The sequence below is a fragment of the Acanthochromis polyacanthus genome, chromosome 13 (genome assembly GCF_021347895.1).
Source record: "Acanthochromis polyacanthus isolate Apoly-LR-REF ecotype Palm Island chromosome 13, KAUST_Apoly_ChrSc, whole genome shotgun sequence".
Classification (NCBI taxonomy): domain Eukaryota; kingdom Metazoa; phylum Chordata; class Actinopteri; family Pomacentridae; genus Acanthochromis; species Acanthochromis polyacanthus.
The window spans coordinates 1,413,347-1,441,073 of NC_067125.1; the positions used below are offsets into that span (position 1 = coordinate 1,413,347).

Genomic DNA, 27,727 nt, shown 5'->3' on the forward strand with positions numbered 1-27,727 from the left:
TATCTGAAACATCATTGGTGTCACCTGACTGAAAACATCTTGTCTGCATTAATGTTGACTTTCCCATGATGCTCCACGACCTTCAACACTTAACGCATCTTCTAGAAGCTCAACAGAACAGATCAGCAGCACAAACCTGCTGAGAAAATCAGTGGTTAACATTAATCTATCTAGATCAACACTATTTGTACATCATTTATCTTGTAGAACATCAAATATTTATAAATTATGTTTTTACTGGGGCTGCACAGTGGGTAGTGGTTAGTACTTTGGCCTTGCAGCAAGAAGATCCCCGGTTTAAATCCTGGGATCTTTCTGCATGGAGTTTGCATGTTCTCCCTGTGCATGCGTGGGTTTTCTCCGGGTACTCCGGCTTCCTCCCACAGTCCAAAAACATGCTGAGGTTAATTGGTTACTCTAAATTGTCCGTAGGTGTGAATGTGAGTGTGATTGTGTGTCTGTATATGTAGCCCTGTGACAGACTGGTGACCTGTCCAGGGTGTCCCCTGCCTTCACCTGAGTCAGCTGGGATAGACTCCAGCACCCCCCATGACCCTAGTGAGGATGTATGGATGGATGGGTGTTTTTATTGCTGATTTCAGTGCAGTAAAAATAGGTTCACACGTTCTAAAGGAACAAATTCCTCTAAAAGCGGACATTTCCTCTTTAGTTTTCCAGTCAATAAGTCCATTAGTTTCAGCAGATCAATCCTATTCAGGTTAGGTTTTCACGGCAACATGTTCATTGAAACACGTTAAGGCTTCAGGAACTGAATCAGCAGCAGCTCAGAGAACAGAAAGGAAGTCAACAGGATGCGGGAAACCCATTTATCTGAGAACCAAACCCAGAAAACAGAACACTGGGTTCTTCTGTTCTTGGAGGAACCAACAGAAATACGACCAGAGGAAACGAGCATCCAGGGAGGAAGAAGCACTCTGCACTCTAACAAAGGTTTCTCTTTAAAGAACCTTCAGAAACTCGTAATTCCAAAGAAACGTTCAGTTAAAAGAGTTTTTAATAAAATTTTCCTGAACAGTTTCCTGTTTTCCAGATAATAATACTACTACTAATAATAATAATATAATGTTCTGCTTTACTAAGCTACAGATAATTTCTAGTAACAAATGGAGAAAAGCATTAATTTATATGTAAAGAAAAAACCTGAAAAATGTCCAAATTAAAAATCTAAGTTGTGATTAAAGGTTCTCCTACTGTGTTCTACTGCATTTAAATCAGATTCAATCAGATTATTTCACGTTAGCAACTGGTTCCAGTATTTTTTCAGGAATCGGGAGGTTTTTTCTGCAAGATTTTCACTTTATTTTTTATTTACAGTTTTGACAAAGAGGATCTTCTGCTGCTGATGGAGGTCTGAAGAACCTGGAAGGAACCTTTAGTCAGACAGGTTCTAGTTGTGAACCCAGCACCTTTACTTAGACCGTTTAGCCTACAGCACGCTAACAGTAAGGATCTTCCTATCATTGTAGCTAATGCTAGTATTAGCTACATTAGCCTACAGCATGCTAACAGTAAGGATCCTCCTCTAGTTTTAACTAATGCTAATGTTAATCACATTAGCCTACATTAGCTAACAGCAAAGATCCTTCTATAGTTGTAGCTAATGCTAATCTAACCGCATTAGCCTACAACCTGCTAACAGTTCGGATCCTCCTATAGTAGTAGTTAATGCTACTATTTACTACATTAGCAAACAGTAAGGATTCTCCTCTAGTTGTAGCTAGTGCTACTATTAGCTACATTAGCTAACAGTATAGCTGTGTGGACCATCAGTAATCCACATGCTATCAGTACATGAAGACTCGTGCGTTCACTCTAACAGCAGAACATTTGGTGAGTTTTTAGACGTTTCAGCATTTAGAAGAAGCAGCTGCAGGAAGTAAATTAACCTGTTAGCCCGAGAGGCTCGTTCTGAGTGGTTCCTGGTTCCCCTGGATGCAGTAAGGGGGTGGAGCTATACAGAGCTGGACTACTATTGGTTAGTTAGCTGTGAGGTCACATCTGGGTTAGCTAGGATAGCTAATGGTTTGTGAAGCTGGACGCTAGCTCGGCTAACTAGATATGACAGAAGGAAAGTCTTTTATTTTAACAACCATTGAACAAGTTAAATGAATTTTCACAATAAAAACTTTGTAAATGAAAGTCTGGCTGTTTTCCAACAGATTTTAGTCCGTTTGCTACCACTTTGTTTCTGATAAAAAATAAGATGATAGGAACAGTTTCATTTTATTTCTAATTACCTTTTATCTCCACTGAGTCCAGACTGAACATGGGGTTAAAGAACGGTATCCAGGAGAAGCTTCATCTCCAACATGTGACCTCCTAACCTCCAAGTTCTTCTGTTTACAATCAAAGCATCCGTTATTGTGGTGGCACTTGACCTTCCTTGTCTACGAAGGACAAACGTGAGCCGAAGTTTTCCTCAATAACAGCTGGCGTCCTCCAGACCAGCAGGATGTTGATGTCCAGCACAGGAAGTCCAGCTTCCCCTCAGAGTTCCACCATAAAACCTCCAACCAGAAGCTCTCACTCATCACTTTCAGGACACATTCTGGGTTCCAGTTCTCAGGTCTTTGAGATGTGGTCTGTCTGCAGAAATATAACGGAATATTCTGATAAATCTGGACCCTCCATGGAACTCTAGAACATCCACAGTATGAAGGTAAAACTCTGAGTATTACTGTAGTTACTGCAGATACAGAACCAGATGTTCTGAGGAGGTTATGAGGAGGTTGTGGTGGGTTTTAACTGGACTGATTCGGATATTTTAAACCTTGATGAGTTGTTTCTTTAAGTGTTGTGTAAAGTTAAAGTTTGGCATCGATCTGCACTCAGTGAGAGACGGTTCTAGAAATGTTGGTTCTCTGCTGAGGCCTTCATGTTCTTCCTGCTCAGTCCTGATTGGAGCTCACCTGGGCCACACAGGTGAAGCTCTCTAAGAAAAAACTGACCAAAAAAATCACTTTAGGTCTGAAGTGAACCCAAGAAAATGTTGGACAGAAGCCAGAGGAACAATGAAAGCAGCAGGTTCTCAGTAGAACCAAATGTTCCACTGGCAGACCATCAGAGCCAGTGACTCAAATCAGCAAAACCAGCAGCAGATTAATCAGTAGAACCTGGAGGTTTAGAACCAGCAGGGTTTAAAGAATGATATCAGCTGGAGGTTCTGCATCTTTTTCTGCTCATTTTGTTTCTCTTTCTGCTGTTTTTTTCTCCTCCTCCTCCTCCTCCTCAGGTCTGTATAAATTGATCTCTGGAGGACTGAACAGCAGCAGATCGGATGTCGTATCAGAAAGTTTTCCTCTTCTGGGAACAGAATTATCAGGAAGGTAAGAAACCATCTTTTTCCTTCAGGATCAAACTTGTTTTTCAGTGGAAACTTGAGTTCCAGCAGAAATATTCTGAAATATCAGAGAAACTTTGGTCCTTTTGCTCTAATGTCTGAATGTCTACTAATCATTAGTTTGTTTCACTTCCTTCTTTCTAAACCTTTTAAAAACTGTTTCCTTCCTTTCCTCTCTCTTCCTACTGACTCTAAAAAAGCTGAAAAACTTCACTTGCTGAGCTTTTTTCTTTAAATAAAAACAGTCCCAAGTAAAAGCAGTAATTTATTCTATTATAGGGAATGTTCTCCTGTATTTAAGTGAACTCTTTATCATTCATTAAAATTATTCTCATTAGAACACAGGTGAAGTATCTGAGATAGACTGTAGTTTCTGTAGGTGATTACTGTCGGGTGTTTGTCGTGTCCTTCTGGAGCTGAACCTGGTTCCTGTCAGAGTTTGAAAGTGAAGTTTAAGGCGATTTTCTCTAGAAATGTGTGATTCCATCTGGACTGATATTCTGTCCTGGAGGAGTTTTAACCCTCACAAGACCATGTTTCTGGAGAAGTACATATACTAAAACATATACTAAAACCACCTAATCCATAAAAATATCGATCAAGTCTTGCGAGGTCGCATTGTCGTAGACGTTCGCCATTGGGAATTTCAGCCGTGTTATTACGGTACATGGCCCCCATAAAAGCTTCGTAATTGCGGCTTGGTTATAACGGCTCATCGTTTGAAATAAGCAAATTTGGGGCCAATGTTTATATCTTACCATTGGTCGACTTAAACATACGGGTGTGTGCATATTTTATGTTAATTAGCGAGCCGAGAATGTTCGGTTTCGACTGTGTGTACGAGTAAGCGTGAACCGAGTATACTTTTTAAGGGTTAAACAATGAAACTGAAGCTTCTCTCTGAGGTCTTTAAGGTTCATCCTGAAACCGATCCTCTCATCTAAACTGGGACATGATGCCTCAGAACAGAAAAGCCTTCTCAGGTTTTAGGTTTCATGTCTTTGTGCTTCTGAACGTTTCGTTGGGACACGATGAGCCCGTCTCATTTTCAGCTTTTCTCACAGCCTGAGCTGATTTATTATTTTATAGAAACAAACCTCCAGACAGAACAGTTTGATCAAACCAGAATGATGGGATGGATCCAGCTTTAATTAATGGACCTGAAAATGGAAGAAAGTCTAAAACCTCCAATCGAGGCTGGTCGAGTGTCTCCAGAAAGTTCCTGTCAGTGTTTATATCTGGATGGATCCATATTTCTACTAAAATATAGTCTTTGGTTGACATTTCACTAACTTTAGTAGAACCTGATGGAGGAAAGTTTTTAGATGTTTAGACTAAATGCTGATGTGGAACCATTGGTAGGAACCTGAACCTGGAGTTCATAGAGGTCTACGTGTTCATAGAGGTCTAGATGTTCATAGAGGTCTAGATGTTCACAGAGGTCTAGATGTTCACAGAGGTCTAGGTGTTCACAGAGGTCTAGATGTTCATAGAGGTCTAGATGTTCATAGAGGTCTACGTGTTCATAGAGGTCTAGATGTTCATAGAGGTCTACGTGTTCATAGAGGTCTAGATGTTCATAGAGGTCTAGATGTTCACAGAGGTCTAGATGTTCATAGAGGTCTACGTGTTCATAGAGGTCTAGATGTTCATAGAGGTCTAGATGTTCACAGAGGTCTAGGTGTTCACAGAGGTCTAGATGTTCATAGAGGTCTAGGTGTTCACAGAGGTCTAGATGTTCACAGAGGTCTACGTGTTCATAGAGGTCTAGATGTTCATAGAGGTCTAGATGTTCACAGAGGTCTAGGTGTTCATAGAGGTCTACGTGTTCATAGAGGTCTAGATGTTCATAGAGGTCTAGATGTTCATAGAGGTCTAGGTGTTCACAGAGGTCTAGATGTTCATAGAGGTCTACGTGTTCATAGAGGTCTAGATGTTCATAGAGGTCTAGGTGTTCATAGAGGTCTAGATGTTCATAGAGGTCTAGGTGTTCATAGAGGTCTCGGTGTTCACAGAGGTCTAGGTGTTCATAGAGGTCTAGATGTTCACTGAGGTCTAGGTGTTCACAGAGGTCTAGATGTTCACAGAGGTCTACGTGTTCATAGAGGTCTAGATGTTCATAGAGGTCTAGGTGTTCATAGAGGTCTAGGTGTTCATAGAGGTCTCGGTGTTCACAGAGGTCTAGGTGTTCACAGAGGTCTAGATGTTCACAGAGGTCTAGGTGTTCACAGAGGTCTAGATGTTCATAGAGGTCTAGATGTTCATAGAGGTCTAGGTGTTCATAGAGGTCTAGATGTTCATAGAGGTCTAGATGTTCATAGAGGTCTAGGTGTTCACAGAGGTCTAGATGTTCATAGAGGTCTACGTGTTCATAGAGGTCTAGATGTTCATAGAGGTCTAGGTGTTCATAGAGGTCTAGATGTTCATAGAGGTCTAGGTGTTCATAGAGGTCTCGGTGTTCACAGAGGTCTAGGTGTTCATAGAGGTCTAGATGTTCACTGAGGTCTAGGTGTTCACAGAGGTCTAGATGTTCACAGAGGTCTACGTGTTCATAGAGGTCTAGATGTTCATAGAGGTCTAGGTGTTCATAGAGGTCTAGGTGTTCATAGAGGTCTAGGTGTTCACAGAGGTCTAGGTGTTCATAGAGGTCTAGATGTTCACAGAGGTCTAGGTGTTCACAGAGGTCTAGATGTTCACAGAGGTCTACGTGTTCATAGAGGTCTAGATGTTCATAGAGGTCTAGGTGTTCATAGAGGTCTAGGTGTTCATAGAGGTCTAGATGTTCATAGAGGTCTCGGTGTTCACAGAGGTCTAGGTGTTCATAGAGGTCTAGATGTTCACTGAGGTCTAGATGTTGGTGTGGATTCCTTGGATTTCGTGTGACTTCCTGTGTTCGCTGCTGTCACTTCCTGTGTTTTAACACCTTCTCTGTGTCTTCTATAGCAGAAGAACCAAACTGCAGACAGACGAATAGTTGAAGTCTTTAAAAACTTCCTTCATACTGACCTTAATGCCACGTGGTGCTCATTTAAACGTCGTTTTAGTAAGAATATGTTGTACAGAACGGCGTTTGTCCTGGATGTTGGAACGTGTTCCAGAATTCTGTCTGAATTTACTCAGATTGACTCTTTAAAATGAGAAAAGACAAACAGGAATGAAACTCTAAAGATGGAAAGTGTTTGTCCACAGAAACGTTCTGGTTGGTAGTTTTTAGTGACGTTAATCATAGAGAATATTTTTATCAACTATAAAAATAGTGTTTATTTCCTGATTAGAATCCGATTTACTCTGTTCAGTTTCACAAAGGATCAGATGAAAGGTTTAAAAAAACATCAGGGCGCTTCATCTGGACTCCACATAGAAACACAAAGAAGAAAACACCATTAATTATAATTCAGTATTTAGCAGGAGAACCTCTGAACCTCTATTTATTAAATATTAGCAGCGTTCAGAATAGAACCTAAATGTACTGTTACAGAACGTCGAACAGAAACAGGAACTACGTCTCACAGTCTGTATCGTTTGTCTCCAGGTGTCTCCAGGTGAGGATGTCTGTGATGAAGCAGCAGCGGTTGATGTTCATCGGTCCAGTTCTGGTCGTTTTGTCGGTGATGCTGCTGTGGACCTACAGGTGAGTCTCACCTGTTCAGACGGCAGGAACCTGAATACCTGAATAACTGTGCTGAGCGTGTTTGTTTTTTGAAATAGAAGACGATTAACTTCTCTCAGTGAAAGTGTTTATTCTGCAGTAGCTTGATTTCCAGGACCGGTACTGATCAGAGGACTACAGTAAACCAGGGCGTTAATCTGAAGGCGTTGCCATAGTAACGGATGAAGTTTCCAGGATACAGAGTCTTTTTATGGAAAGTGCAACAATCTCACTGTTAAAAACTGATGGAGAGAAAGTGTGTTTAATTCAGCCCTCTCATTGGTGGACGGGCAAGTCCTCAGCCTCTCAGCACACGATCCGTCCAATCAGAAGGTTCCAGACACTGTAAATTAGACCCTCCCCGTTGTGATTTCCATGTGTACTGTTTCTATGTCCATTAACTGCTGACTTCTGTCTCAGTCATTTATTATGTCAGCTTCTAGCTGAACACCAACTCCAGTCATCACTGTTTCATCAGTTCTTAAACAGCAGCTTTTGTTCTAACAGGAAGTCTTCAGGAACTGAATTGGCCTTCAGTACTGAGTGTGTGAGAACGTGCACTGTATGTGCATGTATGTATGTGTGTCAGCAGTGAGTGTTGGTGTGTCTGAGTGTAAGCTGCTGCAGTTTGGCCCCAGCTGACCTGGTTCTTTTTATCCCAGTTCACACAGTGTGGGATAAGGTTTCAGGTCAACTCTTTTATTAGCACTTATACAACGTGTAAATCAGTGTTAAACCAGCAGTTTAACAGAAATAATTCAAACAAGAAATCCTAACAACTGTCTAAGGAGGAGGAGATCTGTCCAGAGGGCTGAACTAGAAGAAGGTTCAACAGATCCAGACTTTAGTCAGAGTTAGCAGGTCTCATGAAGGTTTATCATCAAAAAACACTTTATGACAAATTAAAGGAAATCAATAAATACCAGCAGATGATCAATGATCTGATCAGTGATCTATCAGCTGCAGCACCACCATGGAAACAGACCAAACATTAAAAAATGTTTATGGGATGTCTGCATCAGCATCTGAATATATTTAGGTTTCCATGGCAACAGGATGCATCCAGTGTGATGCTGTAACAGCTTCATTCAACGATTTTAGGAACGATCAGATCAGCATCAGTTACCATGGAGATCTAGCTCCTCGGCATTAGTTACCATGGAGACCTAGCTCCTCGGCATCAGTTACCATGGAGAACTAGCTGTCTAGCATCAGTTACCATGGAGATCTCGCTCCTTGGCATCAGTTACCATGGAGATCTAGCTCCTCAGCATCAGTTAACATGGAGATCTAGCTCCTCAGCATCAGTTTCCATGGAGATCTAGCTCCTCAGCATCAGTTACCAAGGAGATCTAGCTCCTCGGCATCAGTTACCATGGAGATCTAGCTCCTCGGCATCAGTTACCATGGAGATCTAGCTCCTCGGCATCAGTTACCATGGAGATCTAGCTCCTCGGCATCAGTTACCATGGAGATCTAGCTCCTCAGCATCAGTTACCATGGAGATCTAGCTCCTCGGCATAGTTACCATGGAGATCTAGCTCCTTGGCATAGTTACCATGGAGATCTAGCTCCTCGGCATAGTTACAATGGAGATCTAGCTCCTCAGCATCAGTTACCATGGAGATCTAGCTCCTCGGCATAGTTACCATGGAGATCTAGCTCCTCGGCATCAGTTACCATGGAGATCTAGGTCCTTGGCATCAGTTACCATGGAGATCTAGCTCCTCAGCATCAGTTACCATGGAGATCTAGCTCCTCGGCATCAGTTACCATGGTGATGTATCAGGTTCAAAGAGAGCCTACTCCCTGATGTTCCCCTGAACTCTGACTTTCAACTCCACTTCCTGCTAATCGCTAATCAGCTTCAGAGTTCAGAACTCTGAAAGTTTTTAACAGGACGTTCTCCTCTATTGGCCGCAAACCATCATGTGACTGTTTTCAGGTCATGTGACATTAACTCCACGTCACCAGAACTTTGGCCAGGAGGCTGCAGTTCAGTCCTCTGTTGGATTTTTCTTTTTTCCTGTTAGTTTCATACTTTGTCTGGTTTCTACAATCCATTTCAGATGCTGTTTTCTTTTATTTGTGGTAATTTTCTGTTTAGTTTGACAAGTTCTTCTTTCTTCTGATAAAATTAACCACTAACCTGCAGCTGGGAGGTTCATTCTCTGTTCTCTGACTGGAAATAATGAGTGACCTCAGTGTGAAGCTACTTCCAGCTCTTCCTGTGTGGTTTATTCTGTGGTTTTTATGCTGTTTGCTTTATGTTTGCTGGTTTCTCTGGTTGAAGACTTTTCAGTGAAGAAGTTGAACTACTGAACATCTTTAGGTCACATGAAGAGTTCTGAGTTGGTTTTCTCGACTGGTTGAACCACAGGAAGCTTTCAGCAGCTTCTTCTCTGATATTTAAGATCCTCTGTTCCAACATAAGGTTCAGTTTAAGGGATCTGTTTCGAGTGAATCTATTGGTTGTTCAGGATCTTAAACTGAGTTTTGTTATATTGATGTCAGAGGACTGAACAGGGGTTGGGTTAGGTCTCTCCTGGTTTGGTTCTACTTCCTGTGGTTAGGTCTCTCCTGGTTTGGTTCCACTTCCTGTGGTTAGGTCTCCAATCATAGGGAGATTGTGGCGAGCACTGGTATCTGCCCACAAAGGGTCAAAAGTCTTCTCCCCGCGCGCATAAATCAGAGCTCCACGGATAATTATGGCACCATACACGGACGAGTAGCAATGTCTCCACGCGCGTAAGAGGCTCCTCGCGCGGAGACATTACCACACGTGCGCAGAGTGTTTTTTTGCACCCGTGGAGAGTTTTTTCCGCTCGCGCAGGGTACAAATTTGACGCCATACTCTCCTGGTTTGGTTCTACTTCCTGTGGCTAGGTCTCTGCTGGTTTGGTTCTACTTCCTGTGGTTAGTTCTCTCCTGGTTTGGTTCTACTTCCTGCGGTTAGGTCTCTCCTGGTGTGCTTCTATTTCCTGTGGTTAGGTCTCTGCTGGTTTGGTTCTACTTCCTGTGGTTAGGTCTCTCCTGGTTTGGTTCTACTTCCTGTGGTTAGGTCTCTGCTGGTTTGGTTCTACTTCCTGTGGTTAGGTCTCTCCTGGTTTGGTTCTACTTCCTGTGGTTAGGTCTCTCCTGGTTTGGTTCTACTTCCTGTGGTTAGGTCTCTCCTGGTTTGGTTCTACTTCCTGTGGTTAGGTCTCTGCTGGTTTGGTTCTACTTCCTGTGGTTAGGTCTCTGCTGGTTTGGTTCTACTTCCTGTGGTTAGGTCTCTGCTGGTTTGGTTCTACTTCCTGTGGTTAGGTCTCTCCTGGTTTGGTTCTACTTCCTGTGGTTTCCTGATAATTTCCTGTCTTCACTGAAGGTGTTCCTCATTCTGTCTTTTTATCTGCTTTGATTTCATCCTCAGTTTGATGTTCTGTTCTTTGTATTCATTTGGATCTTTTACATTCAGTCAGGATTTCAGATTAATGAGGGTCCAGTAGAACCAGAAACAACAGAAAATGATGAATGTTTCTCTCATTTTGTAAAGAAATTTAATTCGATTTTATTCATATTGCGCCAATTACAGGTCAGATAGTCTCAGGACGCTTTACAGAACCCATATGCCAGAAACTGTTTTAAAAAGCTGCTGAACTCAGTAGAATCTGCAGAAACAGAACAACAGAGTTCTTCTGTCTGTGCCTTCAGACCCGACTGGACCTTCCAGACCTGGACCCAGTACTACCCGACCAACACTCAGAGCCCAGTGGTCCAGAAGTCCTACAGTTCAGGACATGATGGTGAGAATGGTGATTAAAATCATGGAGTGATGCTGCTCACGGTTCTGGTTCTGATCTAACTTCCTGTTTCCTGCTTCACTCTCATATTTTCACTGATTTCACTTTTCATTCAGGAAACAGAATTTCTGCATGCATTAAATGTCTTAAACATTTTACATGTTGCAGCTCAAACTGTTTCTCATGATTCAGAGTTTTCTCTTAAAGTTAACAGCGTCTGTGCATTTAGAATGTCTGCAAACCTATTCTCAGTAATAAGACACGTGAAGCAGCAGATGGCATGTTTCTGAGGAACATCAAACCAAAGCCTCCATCAAACTTATTTCTTATATGTTGTGAACTGGCGCTACAATAATTTCAATTAAATAAAATTTTGTTTATGTAGTGCCAATTACAGTTCAGATTGTCTCAAGATGCTTTACAGAACCCACATGAACCCCCAGAGCAGCCCTAAGGAGACAATATGTAGAAGAGCTTATCAAGTAAAGTGAAGGCGATGCAGAGTAGACTGGTGGAAATGAGCAGCTGGAAGCAGAGGACTGGAGGAAGGTCAGCAGCAGCATCCCACAGTGGACATGATGGAGACTGGACCAGCTGGTGGAACATCAACCACAGATCTGAAGCATCCAGCTCTGGGACCAGGGACACTCGGAGAAATAGCACAGGGGGAAACAGAGTGAATGTACTGCAATAACGGTATACATATTAAATGTAAAGGTAGATAGAGAAGGGCTCAGTGCGTCAAGAGAAGTCCCCCAGCAGCCTATAGGCCTATAGCAGCATGACTAGAGGCAGAACGAAGGGACGACCAAGAGGAAGACTCCAGCTGACCCCCTCAGGGTCACCCAGTCAGCCCCAACTATAAGATCTGTCAAAAAGGAACGTTTTAAGCCTGGTCTTAAAAATAGAGAGGGTATCTGCCTCCAGAACAAAAACAGGGAGCAGGTTCCACAGGAGAGGAGCTGATAATTCACTATTGCAGGCTTGACTATTGCAATTCCTTATTATCGGGTTGTCCAAATAGTTCTCTCAAACATCTACAGTTGATCCAAAACGCTGCTGCGAGAGTACTGACAGGAGTTAGCAAAAGAGATCATATTTCCCCTATACTTGCTTCTCTTCACTGGCTTCCTGTTAAATCCAGAATAGAATTTAAAATCCTTCTTCTGACATATAAAGCTCTTAATAACCAATCTCCATCATATCTTAAAGATCTGATAGTACCTTATTATCCTAGTAGAACTCTTCGCTCTCAAACTGCAGGCTTACTTGTTGTTCCTAGAATTTCTAAAAGTAGAATGGGAGGCAGAGCCTTCAGTTATCAGCTCCTCTCCTGTGGAACCTGCTCCCAGTTTGGGTTCTGGAGGCAGATACCCTCTCTATTTTTAAGACCAGGCTTAAAACGTTCTTTTTGACAAATCTTATAGTTGGGGCTGACTGGGTGACCCACAGGGGTTCGGCTTGTGTCTTCATTGCACAGCTGACTCCCTCTTGGACGTCCCTTCGTTCTGCCTCTAGTCATTCTGCTATAGGCCTATAGGCTGCTGGGGGACTTTTCTTGACGCACTGAGCCCTTCTCTATCTACCTTTACATTTAATATGTATACCGTTATTGCAGTACATTCACTCTGTTTCCCCCTGTGCTATTTCTCCGAGTGTCCCTGGTCCCAGAGCTGGATGCTTCAGATCTGTGGTTGATTTTCCACCAGCTGGTCCAGTCTCCATCATGTCCACTGTGGGATGCTGCTGCTGACCTTCCTCCAGCCCTCTGCTTCCAGCTCCCCTTTTCCACCAGTCAACTCTGCATCGCCTTCACTATACTTGTTATGCTAACTTACATACTGTTTGAATTTTACTGCTAGCTATATATGGAGTATGTTTAATGTCAGAGCCGTACATCATCAGAGTAAACTATGAGTCAGTTTTCAATGTTAGCTTATACTTTGTTTGTGTCACATATCCTGTCATACATGTATCCAAATGTGTGTTGTGTTTTCCTTGCTTTCCCACCCCTCCCTCTTCTCCCATCCCTCCCCCTTGCCCTCCTCTGTCCCTCTCAACCCCCCGGCCAGCAGGCAGATGGGTCCCCCCTGTATAGAGCCGGGTTCTGCTCGAGGTTTCTTCCCTGTTAAAAGGGTGTTTTCCTGCCACTGTCTCCTTTGGGCTGCTCTGGGGGTCAGGCATATGGGTTCTGTAAAGCGTCTTGAGACGATTTGACTGTAATTGACGCTATAGAAATAAAATTGAATTGAATTGAATAACTGAAGGCTCTGCCTCCCATTCTACTTTTAGAAATTCTAATAACAACAAGTAAGCCTGCAGTCTGAGAGCCAAGAGTTCTACTAGGATAATAAGGTACTATCAGATCTTTAAGATATGATGGAGATTGGTTATTAAGAGCTTTATATGTCAGAAGAAGGATTTTAAATTCTGTTCTGGATTTAACAGGAAGCCAATGAAGAGAAACCAGTTGAGGAGAAATATGATCTCTCTTTAACTCCATCAGTACTCTGGATGCAGCGTTTTGGATCAACTGTAGATGTTTGAGAGAACTATTGGGACACCCTGATAAGGAATTACAATAGTCAAGCCTGGAAGTAACAAAAGCATGAACTAGTTTTTCTGCATCACTCTGAGACAGAATGTTCCTGATTTTTACAATATTTCTCAGGTGGAAAAAGGAAGTCCTCCAGATGATTTTAATGTGTGAGTTAAAGGACATGTCCTGGTCAAAAATAACTCCAAGATTCCTCACAGTAGTACTGGAGGCCAACGTGATGCCATCCAGAGTAACTATTTGCTTTGAAAGTGAGTTTCTAAGATGTTTGGGGGTTTAAAAAATAAAACTGACTTCAAATAATCTGTCAAAACTTGGTCATGTGGTTGGTTTTACACATGTAGTATTTAGTCTGTCTCTGTTTTATATTGAAAGTCATTTTGAACTTTTTAGTCATTTTGAAATCATTAAATTTGGTTTTTGAATCTCTTATGGACCAAACATCTCATTACAACATTTCTGTAAAAAAGCCAAAAGAACAGATTATTGTTGGCTTCACTCTAATTTCCCTTAGTTCTAAAAAATAATTCAACTTTCACATCTGAAGTCAATAACTTCCTTTTTTGCTTTTTCTTTTCTCTCTTTAAGGAATTATTGAAAGTTTAACGGCTCACAGCTTTTATTCTGATGGAATCCTCCTTTAATAAACCTGATAAATGATTGTTGAACTCTTTAGACGTGCTGGTGAAGGTGAACGGGACGAAGACGCTCCTGATTTCAGCTTATCTAGAGCACCGAACAGACAGGAAGGAGGTGAGCCGAGATTTCACAATAAAATGTCTGGTACTTCCAAAGATCTCATTGAAAATGGGCACAAAAATGAAAAGCCTTAATGTAAATCCAAACTGTGAACACCGTCTGTTTAAATCAATGTTTTCAAAAATCTGCACATTTACTGAATTATTCTGTATTTAAAAAACAAAACATCAATAAATTACAAAAACAAAAAATTACTTTAACATGTCAATTCTTTAATAACATTAAAACCTGTAACTGTAAATAAACATGAAGGTTCCAATCATTAAAGACTATTTTTACATAGAAAGGCTGTTAAGAATAGAATAGAATAGAATTGAATAGAATAGAATAGAATAGAATAGCTTTATTGTCTTCATACATGGCATGACGAAAATATAGTTACCACTGGACGGTGCAACAAGCAGTAAGTAATAAATATCAGCATTAAATAATAAATTAAATGTACATATATAACAAAACAATACTGAAAAAGACACCAAGAGCAAAGGATGCCAGATATGTGCAACATGGGAGGAAGATGAAACGGTTGGTAGGAGTTCAGGAGTCTGATGGACCATAGATAGAAACTGTTCCTCAGCCTGTTTGTCCTGCATCTTCAGGATCTCAGTCTCTTCCCTGATGGCAGCAGGATGAACAGCTTCTGGTCAGGGTGTGTGCTGTCTGCCCAGATCTTTGTTCCTCTGCTGATGCAGCAGGAGGTTGAGATGTTCTCCAGAGTCCTGATAACCCTCTGCAGAGCCTTCCTGTCTGCCAACAGACAGTCACACAGTAGGTCAGCACAGACTCTATGTTGGCCTGGTAGAAGGACACCTGCAGTCTCTCCTCCAGGTGGTTCCTCCTCAGTACTCTGAGGAAGTGGAGTCTCTGCTGAGCCTTTTTAACCAGTGCTGCTGTGCTGATTGTCCAGGTGAGGTCCTCAGATAAATGAGTCCCCAGGAACTTGAAGGAGGCCGCTGTCTCCACACAGACCCCGTTGATGGATAGTGGAGCATGGACACCCCTATGCCTCCTGAAATCAATGACCATCTCTTTGGTCTTCTTGGTGTTCAGCTCCAGGTTGTTCCTCAAGTATTAGTTTTTGCTCTCTGGACACAGGAGACCTGCTGTCTCTGCCATGCATTCTTTCAAAAACTCCCCTTCGGAGAAAGGCTTGCTAGCCTTTGCTATTTTGAATGCTAGCAAATAACTTGCCTTCGTGCTTGACTCTTGAATCGTAGTTTGCAGAAAAAACGCATTTTGCTGAGTCTGTAAACTGGCTGCAGCCTCTGACCGTAGCTGTCCGTTCTGGCGCTGACTGGTTGCTAGCGTAGTTAGCATGCTGCGTGGAAAAGTGTCGGCTGATATTGTATTCTTTAAAAAAACCACAACGGTTTCATGGCGAATAAGACATACAGTCTTTGAACAGACTTCAGCGAAAAAATATTCAGTATTCCACTCCTTCTGAAACACTCACTGTCAACTTTCCTTTTCTTTGATCCACTCATTGTTACGGCAGGAATCAATGCAGTTGCAAAGTCGAAGAAGAGAAAAGAAACCAACAAAGGTCACTTGTGCCTGGAACACGCCATCTAGTGGTGTCAACAGAAACGTCGGGTATTGCAAGGGAAGGCCGAATGAATGTGATCTTTACTGTAATTTCATCAATCTTAATTTTGACAAAATTATTTCGTGGGCCGGATTGAAAAGCCCAACGGGCCGTAGTTTGCCCATGTCTGGTGTAGAGGATGTACAGGAGGGGGCTCAGCACACAGCCCTGGGGAGAACCAGTGCTGAGTGTCAGGGTCAATGAGTAGAACTGACCCACTTTTACAACCTGTGGTCGGTTAGTCAAAAAGTTCTTGATCCAGGAGTACATAAGGGGGTCCAAGTCCAGGTCCACCAGCTTCTCCACCAGGATGTTGGGGCTGAAGGTGTTGAACACTGAGCTGCAGTCAACGAACAGCATCCTGACGTAGGTTCCTGGGAGCTCTAGGTGGGTCAGGGCTGTGTGAAGAGCAGTGTTGGGCAGTAACGTCACTACAAATAGCGTCGTTAGTAGTTTAACTACGTTTTTCTGTAACGACGTGATAGCGTCGTTGTTTACAAAATCAAAAAACGTTTCAACAGCTTAGCTAATCTTTTGGTCATGTAGCGCGGTAGCGAACGCAAAAAGCTACATTTTAAAATGATGAATGTTGAACTGCTTGAAGCGGAGCTTTCTGCTCTGCTGCAGTCTCATCTCACACTTTTAAGGATCAGACAGTGACATCCTCTCCAAACGCCGACATGTCTGTGTCGACCAATAGAAGCGGAGGAACTGTTGATGTCATCATTCAACAATCCCTTCCACTGGATCCACACACACACACACACACACACACACACACACACACACACACACACACACACACACACACACACACACACACACACACACACATGTTTGTACTTCTATCTTAGTGAGGACATCCATAGGCGTAATGCATTTCCTAGAGCCTTACCCTAACCTTAACCATCACAACTGATTGCCTAAACTTAATCCTTACCCTAACCCTAACCAAACCTCAATTCATACCTGTTCTCTAAAAACAAGTCTTCACCCTCAAACATGGCTGTTTCAAAGTGAGGACCGGCCAAAATGTCCTCACTTTGTAAAAATGTCCTCACTTTGATAGTTAAATGCAGAAAATGGTCCTCACCATGTAGCAAGTACAAGAACACACACACACACACACACACACACACACACACACACACACACACACACACACACACACACACACACACACACACACAGACGCTCGCTTCAGTTCATGAGAGATGGCAGAGAAGGAGTCAGAGTCACCGTGGCCCTACCTAAATAGTTATATGAGTTTTTGTGAAAAAACGGAGAAAAGTTGTTTTCAGATGCCTACTGTGCCAGCCCAAGGCGAAGTTTCTGTCAACTTTAAAGACGTCAAAAACAAATGTGAGAACCCATATACAGGTGATACCGAATATGCACAACCAGCAGCAGTTAGCTAACCACCACATGTCAACCGCAGTATAAGATGCACACACAAACGAGCTACTTTTCAACATCTAAAATTCGCGTGGCAGTAAATTAATTAAATTAAGCGTAAGGTTGTGGTGGCAGTGTGTGAATATGTATAAATTGGGGGATTAAATAATTAAATTGATACATATAGGAGGGAAGAGGTATGGGAGAAAACGAGTTAACAGTAAAACCAAAATCTGTCTTCTTCAGTATTACTGTTAACACTAATGAGCAAATGGCTGAAAAAATAACAGAAAGGGAAACAAAAGTGATGGCATAAATGATTAAATATCTTAATCTTACACTCAAGACCAAAACTGAGTTAAGTAGGAGTGGATACAGCACTTTGGGAAAGCATTGAATGATTTTACATAGATATTAGACTTAAGAAATAAAACTTGATTTAATACCCAAATTATGTATAAAATTGTCTTACTATAATATTGCTTACTTTATATGGAAATGATATCAAATGTAACCTATTATACCCTCCAATGTAAGTGGTGTGTTAATATAAGCTACTGCAGCTTAATTATCAGATCCATTATGTCTGCAATACAAACTAAAAAGAAAATCAAAACAATGATTTCTAATGTAAAAAGGTTGATTCATTTTAAATAGAGCTCCACATATTCCTCAGTGTATCAACTTACTAAGTTTGGAGCACTGAGAACAAAAATGATGGTTTAATAATAAACAAGTCAGCATTTTCTTGTCTCCATTTGACTGACTTCATTAGTCCCTGAAATTTTTTGGTAAGAAAAAAAAGTAACTTGAATGTATTAAGCTACTTTGGCCATATTGCTGTAGCTTAGCTTGCTACATTTCTGTGGGTCATAGCTTCAGTGTAGTGAAGCTTGATTTAACACTGAGTAGCTGGTAGCTTAGCTCAGTACAGTTTCCAAGTAGCTTGCCCAACACTAGTGAAGAGCTGTGGTGATGGCGTCCTCTGTGGACCGGTTTGCCCTTTAGGCAAACTGGTGTTGGTCTAAGTTCCGGGAGAGGCAGGCTTTAAGGTGCTGGAGAACCAACCTTTCAAAGGTCTTCATCACCACTAGGGATGTGCGTACTAGTCGTTTAATCGTTTAACCGCCTACTTATTTATTAAACGTTTAGTATTTTACTAGTCGTTTAAACGCTGCATTAAGCATCATGCACCTTGTTCTTTGCGCCTCTGCCTCAGCTTCTTTGTAAACACGAATTGCTCCTCCTCCCCTCCCCTCACACATAGCAGGGGGCGGGGCCACACAGTTTGGGGAGAAAAGTTTGGAAAAGTAAAAGCAAGAAGATCCCCGGTTCAAATCCCGGGCTGGGCCTGGGATCTTTCTGCATGGAGTTTGAATGGATGGATGGATGGATGGATGGAAGTGGGAAAATGGCGATGCTCCCGCTTAAGAAAATCAGCACCGTTTGGCAGTATTTTGACGCAGCAGATGACAACAAGGTCGCCTGTCAGCTGTGTAAGCAGAAACCAGTGCTGCCAACTTAACGACTTTCTCGCTAATTCTAGCGACTTTCCAAAGCTTCCTAGCGACTTTTTTTGTCAAAGTGACTTGCGACAAATCTAGTGACTTTTTCTGCCGTTCTGGAGACTGACAGGAAAACTGGGATCATTCTGCAGTTACTGTCCTCAACCAGCAGCAGGTGCTGCTGTGAGCTCCTCCCCCTCCCAGAGCACAGACTGTCAGTCCAGTAACCCCACAGCAGTCCCAGTGTCTGATTAGATGAGACCCACATCACTCCGCGGCCAGACGGCAGAAGAATCACGCATGCGCAAAGTCACTACAGATCCCATCCAGACTTACGGAGCGGAATATAAATGAAAATGTTTCTTCAGTGTCATTATGTGGCTTTATAGAATAGTCGACTAGTCACAAATAAAATTTGAGACTAGTTGGTGGGGAAATTAGTCGAAATTCCCACCCCTAATCACCACAGACGTCAGTACCGCTGGTCTGTCGTCATTAAGGTCTCTGATGGCTGTGGTCTTGGGCACTAGAACGATGGTAGCTACCTTTGGACAGGGCGGTACTTCAGCCAGTGACAGGGATGAGAGGAAGATCCTGTCAGAACTCCTGCTTGCTGGTCTGCACAGGCACGAAACACAATTCCAAGGACGCCGTCTGGTCCAGCAGCTTTTCTTAGATTTACTGCCTTCAGTGCGCCTCACCTGATGTTCCTGGAGAGTCAGAGACTGGAGGGTCGACGAGGCTCCAGCAGAGTGGCTCATCTTGGTGACTTAAAGTGGGTGAAGAAGCTGTTAAGTTCATCCGCTAACAAGGCCTTTGTGTTGGCTGCAGCTGACGACCTGCTTTTGTACTTCGTCAGCTGCTGGATCCCTTTCCACATCCGCCGTGGGTCGTTGTTCTCCAGGTGAGATTCCACCGTCCTCTTGTACTCCTCCTTCACCTCTCTGATGCCTCTCCTGAGGTCAGATCTGGCTGTGCTGTGCAGGGCCCTGTCCCCTGATTTAAAGGCAGAGTTCCATGCTTTCAGGAGAGCATGCTTGTGAAATTATCATAAATATATAAATACATTTTCATCCAGGAAAATGTTAAATTCAAATGCATTACTATGAATGTATTTCTAAAATTTAATACAATAAAGATAACAGAACTATTGTGTAATTATATATATTTGGGTTTATTCATTTTTTTAAACCAGTTAAAAACATTAAAACTCTGACAATTATCTCTGAGTTCTTCTGGATTCAATCTTTTTCTTTGTGCTGGTCCAGGTCCTGGTTCTGGCCATAGTTCTGCGGACCGAGACAGTCGCCTATCGATGCATCTTCTGCTGCCAGCAGCTGCTCAGAGTCTCTGCAGGCTTCAGCTACATCCACAGCGATCACTTTGGATTCGCCTACGGAACCGCCGACATCATGTGTCCCGTCCCATCGGGCTGCGAGGAACCGACCCACATCACCGTAACCTCTGCTGCAGCACCACCTGGAGGTTCTGAAGATACTAAATATTTTATAGCAGTGAAGGTTCTGAATACTGAAGAAACTGATCATGCTAAAGGCTCTGATAGTACTGAAAGTTTTTTAGTAGTGAAGGTTCTGCAGGTCCTCAGTTTCTCTGTGTTTTGTTTTCAGCTCAGATGTTCGATCTGGAATGTTTATTGGTACCCGTCTGTTCCCCATTTATTGATTTGTAATGTTTATTAGAACCAGTCTGGAGGTTCCGTGTTTAGTGGAACCGATAAATCAGAAGGTAGTGTCTACAGATACGGACCCGTACCCGTAGCCCACGGATACGGCACTTTCCATTTGCCAGACAGATACGGACCCGTACGCGAGTCTCGCGAGTCAGGAAGCTGCTAACCACTGCAAACTGTTGAAAGGTAAGCAAAGGTTAGTGTTAGGGTCAGGTTTAGGGTCCGTACCTGTAGTACCGATGCTACGGGTCCGTACCTCCAGCGTCTACCGGGAGTCACGTGACCAGATCTCATGTATCTGATTGGCAAATGGAAAGTACAGGTCCGTACCTCTAGCAACTACTAAATCAGAAAGATGAACTCAGCTGTTTTTAAAGAAGGCTGATTTAATGTTTACTAAGGTATTTTATCTTAAACTTTACATTTAACTCAAATGTAGTGGAAGAATGGAGGTTAAGAAATCAGTAGTTTAGTGTGTAGTACTTGAGTAAATGTACTCAAATACTTTCCCCACTGCTGACAGACTTTGGGTTTGAGCAAACTGAAGGTGCTTGTCCTGGAACAGACTGACAGCTTTTATGGTGTTTTGTATTTAAATATGTCCTTGTTCCTTACCCTGTGTGAAGGTCAGATTTATTTATAGAGCATTTTTAGTGGCCCAACCAAAGATAAAGATCCATTGCAGGTGACTGCTAGCCAAAGGCCAGGGTGAACAAGTGGGTCTGAAGAAGAGTTTTAACGATGAGACAAGGAACAGGAAGTAGAAGAGTGAACTGTCCAATGTTTGATCACTCATGCTGCTTCCTGGTTGCGGTTTTGTTCGGTCCATTATTTCCCTGCTGGTGTCGTTCAGATTCCTGTTTAGATTTCAGCTCAACGTTCACGTCTAACTTAAGCTTTTTTTTTTTAGATAAACATCTGGGAAAATTCCTGGAGGTAAAGAACCAGGAAGCAAAGAGCGACTCTTTCCCTTCCAACTTCACCGTCTGCCTTTCAACCATGTTTGACTTCACCAATGTTCTGCAGGTAACATCTCACCTCAGTGAAGCAAACATCTTTGTTGTCTTGTTTCCTGCAGTATACAGCTGAAGAGAACAAATCTCATTCTGTTGGAGTTTTCACTTCAAGCATTTTCTCCAGCAGACAGCAGGGATGGTCCAGAGAACGTTACCTCCAATGCTTCTCAGCATATCCATCTGATCAGGTTGTTGCCCCTCGTCCCATTCTGATGCTACTTCACTGAAAATGTTTACTTGAAGTAGATTAATTTCATTTAAAAAAAAAAAAAAAAAACTAAGGTTGTTCAGTGACCAACGAGACGGCATCATGACCGAGACTTCTGGGATGCCTGATGGAATCTCAGAACCAGTTCCAGGGCTGTACATCTAAGACCCATAGCACCACCTACTGGACTGGGTGATTGCTAAACTGCACAACATTTTTAAATGTAGGTCTGTTTAGTTTTGCATGAGAGCTCAGATACAGGAAAAGAGGAAGAGATAGGCAGATGCAGTATTAATGATTTATTTCCAACAAACTCAAATAGAACTACAAATCCCAGCTATCAAACCACAGAAAATAAACTGGGGACGTAAGGGAGCTAAGCTGGGAAAACTATGCTGCCCCTAGAGGCAGGCAGACTAAACTAAACAAACCCAGTGCAGGCAACACCTGAGAAGAAATGCAAGATGGGAAAAACCCCTGAGGAAGCAATAACAAAACTAAGGTGCATTTCAGAGAAGTTCAACTACATTAACTAAGGAAACTCAAATCAAATACAGGAAATACTTAAAGAGCTACAGCACCACAAGATAACTCTGGCCTGGAACAAAGGGGTCACTAAGCTATGACGACTATAAGAACAAAAGGCTACTAACTCCAATACTCTGAGACTAAGGCTGAAACTAGCGCTATAGAAATACACTGACTAAAAAGCAAACAATAAGTCTACAAACAAACACTCAAGCTAAGGGCGATAATCCTCTGTAGGCTGTAAACACAAAAATACCTGGCCTGTGACTGCTCTGACTGAGGCACTGCTACTGTGGCATTACTGGGAGCCAAAGGCTTGGGTGTCTGGGAGGCTGAAGGCAGAGGCTGCAACAACAGGAGAAGGCAAAAGGGGCTTGGGTTCTGTGGAGATGAACCAGGTGACGTGTCCAGAGGGAAGCGGCTCTGGGCTGAAGATGAATCCAAAGAGCCAGACTGGAGAGTAGCAGGAGGCGTCCAAAACTGAGGAAGCGCAGAAACAGGGTAACTGAGGTTCAGTCAAGAGTTAAAGTTGTACAATCTTTAGTAGTGAACTGACAGTGTAAGTTCACGATCCAGCATCTGAGAGGTGAATGGAGTCTGGTTATATTGTGTGGTGAAGTGGGCTGATTGACACTGGTGCACCTGCTCCTGCTTCTGCTGATTAACTGCAGAGGATTGCCTTCACCTGCCGCCACAGCACCCAGCACACCTAAAAAGGAAGCAAATACACAGGAAGGAGGGCCCTATCAGAGGCAGGCCTAACAGTATCCCACCTAAATACTGCTTTCTAACCAACAAGTTACTGCTTTACACCCAAGTACTTTTAATTTTGGAGGTTTCTTCAACCCAAAACACTATTTTCTATCCTAGTATTTAAATTTAAAGGTTTATTAAGCCCAAGATGTTACTTTATGACCAAGAACTTCCATTTTTAAATGTTCCTCAACCCGAAATGCTATTTTCTATCCAAGTACAAATTGTGTAACTCGTCTGATTAGGTAATTTCAGGTAAAATATCAGTGAAACAGTGTTCTGCTGCCTTTATAATCTACACACATCACTGATATCTGAACGGTTGCAGAGACTCTCCTTCACTGAGCTGCTGGTAGCTCTGCTGTCCGACTGAAGACATCACAGCTGTTTGGATGTTAAATAAATCAGACTGGATTCCTTATTGCTCACACTGTTCTCTCTTTAATACGAGTGTCTGTGTGTGTGTGTGTGTGTGTGTGTGTGTGTGTGTGTGTGTGTGTGTGTGTGTGTGTGTGTGTGTGTGTGTGTGTGTGTGTGTTGCAGCTGGTTCAGAGCTTGGAGATGCTGCTGATCCTGGGAGTGAACAGAGTTGTTGTCTATAAAACCAGCTGCAGCCCTGAAACTCAGCGGATCCTGGACTACTACCAACAGAGAGGTGGATGTGCTTCAATGTTTCTATGTGTGTCTGTATTTAATCACATCAACACGTGCACAACCTTTTCCAAACGATCCCTCAGTGTTGCTGTATGAACGTTCTGAGCAGCACTGACTTCCTGCCTATGAGTCAAACCAGGAGATATTAAAGAGTTCTGGTGTTTCACATCCAGAACAGAAAGTAGACGGAGTCCATCAGAACTATTCAGGTCCATCAGAACTGTCCAGGTCCATTAGAACTGTTCAGATCCATTAGACCTGTTCAGGTCCATCAGAACTGTTCAGGTCCATCAGAACTGTCCAGGTCCATTAGAACTGTTCAGGTCCATCAGAGCTACCAGAACTTTTGAGGGCAAAGTTGATGGTTTACTCTGTAGTCGTGTCATCAGATTCTGTCTCAGACACTCGGGTGAAGAGAGGAGCAGAGCTGCCAACTGATGTCCACCTGCTGGGGGTTGGATCAGATGGAAGACTGGAGGACAGACCTGGTAAACCCAAATGTGTAGTGAAGGAGAACTGGGAACATCTAATGGAGGACACCGTCTTTGGGTTTCCTCCAAAAGAGTTTCTCCTGCATTAAGGGGAGGATGTGGACATGGAGTCTGATTGGTCCATGTTCAAAACCTCTGTTCCAGAAGCAGCTGTTAGGAGCTGCAGCCAGAAGGATGTTGGTGTCTGTCATGGAGGCAACCTGAGAACCTGTTGGTGGACACTAGCTGTGGAATAGTCCATCGGGCTGAAGGCTTTTCAGTCCTCAGGCTTTTCTGTCTTGGTTGACTCCACAGTCTTCTGAAGCAGCTGAAGGTTCCATTCAGCAAAAAGGGCTGCAGCTGCTGCAGAAGCTAAAATTCAGTTGTAGAAGAAGTTTGGAGAGGATATGGAGAAGAACTTTTGGTTGGCCTTAAGGAAGTTCTGGCAAACCTTTTGACAGCTCAGGAAGGAGAGGCAGGAATTCGCCCAGGCTGAGTACAGTCAGAGGCAGAACTGCTGACCTGGACTGGGAATGTTGTCGAGTAGTGGAAGAAGAACTCTTTAACCCAGTTAACAAGTTCTCTTTAGATGGGGCTCAGCCTGAAGGCTTGGGGGATCTTCATTCTTATCAAGGGTAGACCCTGGTGAGGTAGTTTAGAAGCTCCTTGTGGTAAAGAGGTAGGTGTGGACCAGATTCGGCCTGAGATGCTGAAGGCCCTGGACCTTGTTGGACTGTCATGGCTGACACGTCTCTACAATGTTGCGTGGACATCGGGCACGGTGCTGTGGAGCTTCAGACCGGGGTGGTGGCTCCCATTTTTAAAAAGGGGTACCAGAGAGTGTGCTTCAACCAGTGGAGTATCACAATTCTCAGCCTCCCCAGGAAAGTTTACTCCAGACACATTAAACTTAGTACAGAGTTCTGACAGAGTTCGTCTCTCTCAGGTCTCGTGGAGGTGATTCCTTGGTCTTTGTCCAGATTTGTGAACGTTTCTCGTGGTTGGTTGCCTTTACATGGTCCAGGTGAACTTCACTACTTCGGTCAGATTCCTGCCCTCAATGACTGCCTGTACAGGTCCATGTACCGGTCCAGGTACGTAGCCCTGCATGACATCGACGAGCTCATCCTGCCACAGACAGTCAGCAGGTAAAACCTCCTTCATGGAGTAAAATCACATATAAAAGCTTCTTTTGCACGATTTGATTAAAAAATGTAGTTTATTACTGCAATCGTAATCAGGAGCATTTCTTTAATGCAGCTTTAATCTTAGTGTGTGAACCTTACAGATGTGATAAATCAACCTTCTTTACTGTGTTTGTTGCAGTTGGTTGCAGCTGCTGCCGCTGCTGGAGATCAGATATGGAACCGATCAGTGCTTCATGTTTGAGAATAACGTGTTTCCGAACTCCATCACGCTACCGGATCCAACCGGCCGAACCATTAAGCAGGATCGCTGGGTCAATGTGTCCGGAGTGAACATCCTGGATCACCTGTACCATGAACCAATCATCTCTAAGACCGACTACACAGGCTTCAAGATCATCGTGAACCCGCGACTCGTCTTCTCCACCTCCGTCCACGGACTGCTGAGCTCACTGGGCGGCTGCTCCTGGGTCAACCGGAACATAGCCCGGATGTACCACACCAGGTAGACATATTACACCAGGTAGATGTATTACACCATGTATACGTATTACATCAAGTAGATGTATTACACCAGGTATTACACCAGGTAGACGTATTACACCAGGTAGATATATGTAGATATTAGTAATAATTCTATAGAACCAGGCTGTAACTGAGACGCTTTCTGTCGTTGCAGAGCTTCTAAACAAATGTCACTGCCTCCAGATCAGCTGGTTTATGACGGCAGATTGCTGAGCTACAGCGCCACCCTGAGGCCGGCTGTGGACGCTGTGTTGACAGACACTGGATTCATAGCAGAACACAGCGAGAGACATTCTGCTGGAGAACCATCAGACACGACGATTCTTCTAGAAGAAGAAGCTGCTGCTCACTGACACTTTTGTTAAATGGACGACCAGCAGAAACTGCAACCACAGGAATAACATTTAAGGACAAAATTAGGGCTGCAGCTAACGAAGCCTCGAGTAATCGTCTGAGCACGATACGTCCTCAAAAGCGGAAGTGAGCACGCAATGCAACAGAGATCACCATCCGACCGGAGCGCGGAACACGGACGGACATCGGCGCTGCATTGTGCATGTATTATATATGCACGATACAGCGCGGACATCCGCGATCTATGTCAGCGTTTACTATACAGCTGTATCTAAACGCCGACATCGGCGCTGCATCGTGCATACATAATATATGCACCGATGTCCGTCCGTGTTCCGCGCTCCAGTCGGATGGGGATCTCTGTTGCATTGCGCGCTCACTTCCGCTTTTGAGGACGTATCGTGCTCAGACGATTACTCGAGGCTTCGTTAGCTGCAGCCCTAGACAAAATATCAGACAAGAGAACCTGAAGAACTCCAGGTAGATCTCACCTGGCCTTCTCAGAACCTTCTGGTTCTTTATTAATGTTCAGAGTTCTACCTTCATAGTATGAATATCTCCAGAATTCCAAGTCCTTGAAGTCCATAGAGGTGGGTCCAGATTTATAACTTTTTAATGGAGGGTTAGGGTTAGTTGGGTTAATAGGGGTTGTAGAGGCTAAGCCAATGCTTGAAGCCCCTGAGGTGCTTCACCAGGATTTAAATAGTTGACACGCCAACAACTTTACCGCGTCTGATGAAGAGAGCCGAGACCAATGCTTGCGGTTCCAATAATCTGCGTTTATTACTCCAAATAAGTATAGTCCAACAGCTTTAATCTAAACAAACAATTCATTGTTACCGGCTTTTCAGCGGCGGCTTCAACGGCGGTCAAAACTGTTTTATTCCTTCCGGGCGGAACACCTGCCCGGACAAAGATTGTTTCCTATTTATAATAAATCGAGCTCATTGGCTCCTACAGGGGTAATAAGGTTAGTAGGGGTAGTAGGATTAGTAGAGTTAGTAGAGTTAGTAGGATTAGTAGGGGTAGTAGGGGTAGTAGAGGTAGGGCTAGTAGGATTAGCTGGGTTAATGGAGGTAGTAGGGTTAGTAGAGTTATTAGGGTTAGTTGGATTAGTAGGGGTAGTAGAGGTAGGGTTAGTAGGATCAGTTGGGTTAGCAGGGGAAGTGGGATTAGTAGGGTTAGTCGAGTTAGTCGAGTTAGCTGGGGTAGTTGGGGTAGTAGGGGTAGGGTTAGTTGGGTTAGTAGGGGTAGTAGCATTATTAGGGGTAGTCGGGTTAGTAGGGGTAGGGTTTATAGGGTTAGTTGGGTTAGTAGGGTTTGTTGGGTTAGTAGGGGTAGTAGGATTTGTAGGGGTAGTAGAGTCTGAGTTAGAAGATTATTGTCTTTTGGACAATTTTGAACTCAGAAACTCTAAATGATCTTCAGATCAGTGGACCAGCAGAGTGTAAAATCAAACAGAAGACAGTTTAATGTGCTTCTGTTATTAATGTGATGTTTTATTTAAACCTGGAATAAAGAAGCAGAAATATGAAATCTGTATTAAGTTATTCTGGGATGTAGCTGTCTGAAATAAAATGTGCTGACAATCAAACTTCTGGACTGGAGTCCGGTGTTTGTGGTCTTTTTAAATGTATTCAGTATTTATGTGGTATTTATGTAGTATTTATGTAGTATTTCTATGGTATTTATTTAGTATTTATGTGGTATTTATGTAGTATTTATGTGGTATTTATTTAGTATTTATGTGGTATTTATTTAGTGTTTATGTAGTATTTATGTGGTATTTAT

The 27,727-nt window shown here is 43.0% G+C and overlaps 1 protein-coding gene across 3 annotated transcripts; it reads left to right on the forward strand.

Annotated features, from left to right (window-relative positions):
* Positions 1-92: 92 nt before the first annotated feature.
* si:zfos-464b6.2 (uncharacterized) lies at positions 93-27,530 on the forward strand. 3 transcript variants are annotated; one of them, XM_051957501.1, is made up of 11 exons: positions 93-2,680; positions 3,254-3,347; positions 6,894-6,992; positions 10,704-10,795; positions 14,026-14,102; positions 19,862-20,078; positions 21,194-21,309; positions 23,332-23,443; positions 24,859-25,060; positions 25,239-25,562; positions 25,737-27,530. In XM_051957501.1, the coding sequence occupies exons 3-11, from the start codon at positions 6,910-6,912 to the stop codon at positions 25,933-25,935; spliced, it is 1,422 nt and encodes a 473-aa protein (XP_051813461.1). In that variant the 5' UTR covers positions 93-2,680; positions 3,254-3,347; positions 6,894-6,909; the 3' UTR covers positions 25,936-27,530. The 3 variants fall into 3 exon arrangements, with proteins under 3 accessions (XP_051813461.1, XP_051813463.1, XP_051813462.1); XM_051957503.1 differs by having other exon boundaries at positions 24,937-25,060; XM_051957502.1 differs by having other exon boundaries at positions 6,904-6,992.
* Positions 27,531-27,727: the final 197 nt, after the last annotated feature.

Coding starts and splice junctions, on each gene's coding strand:
- si:zfos-464b6.2 (XM_051957501.1), top strand. CDS start 6,910: ATGTCTGTGATGAAGCAGCAGCGGTTGATGTTCATCGGTCCAGTTCTG. Junction 25,061..25,238: donor CTGCCACAGACAGTCAGCAG/GTAAAACCTCCT, acceptor TGTTTGTTGCAG/TTGGTTGCAGCTGCTGCCGC. Junction 25,563..25,736: donor GCCCGGATGTACCACACCAG/GTAGACATATTA, acceptor CTGTCGTTGCAG/AGCTTCTAAACAAATGTCAC.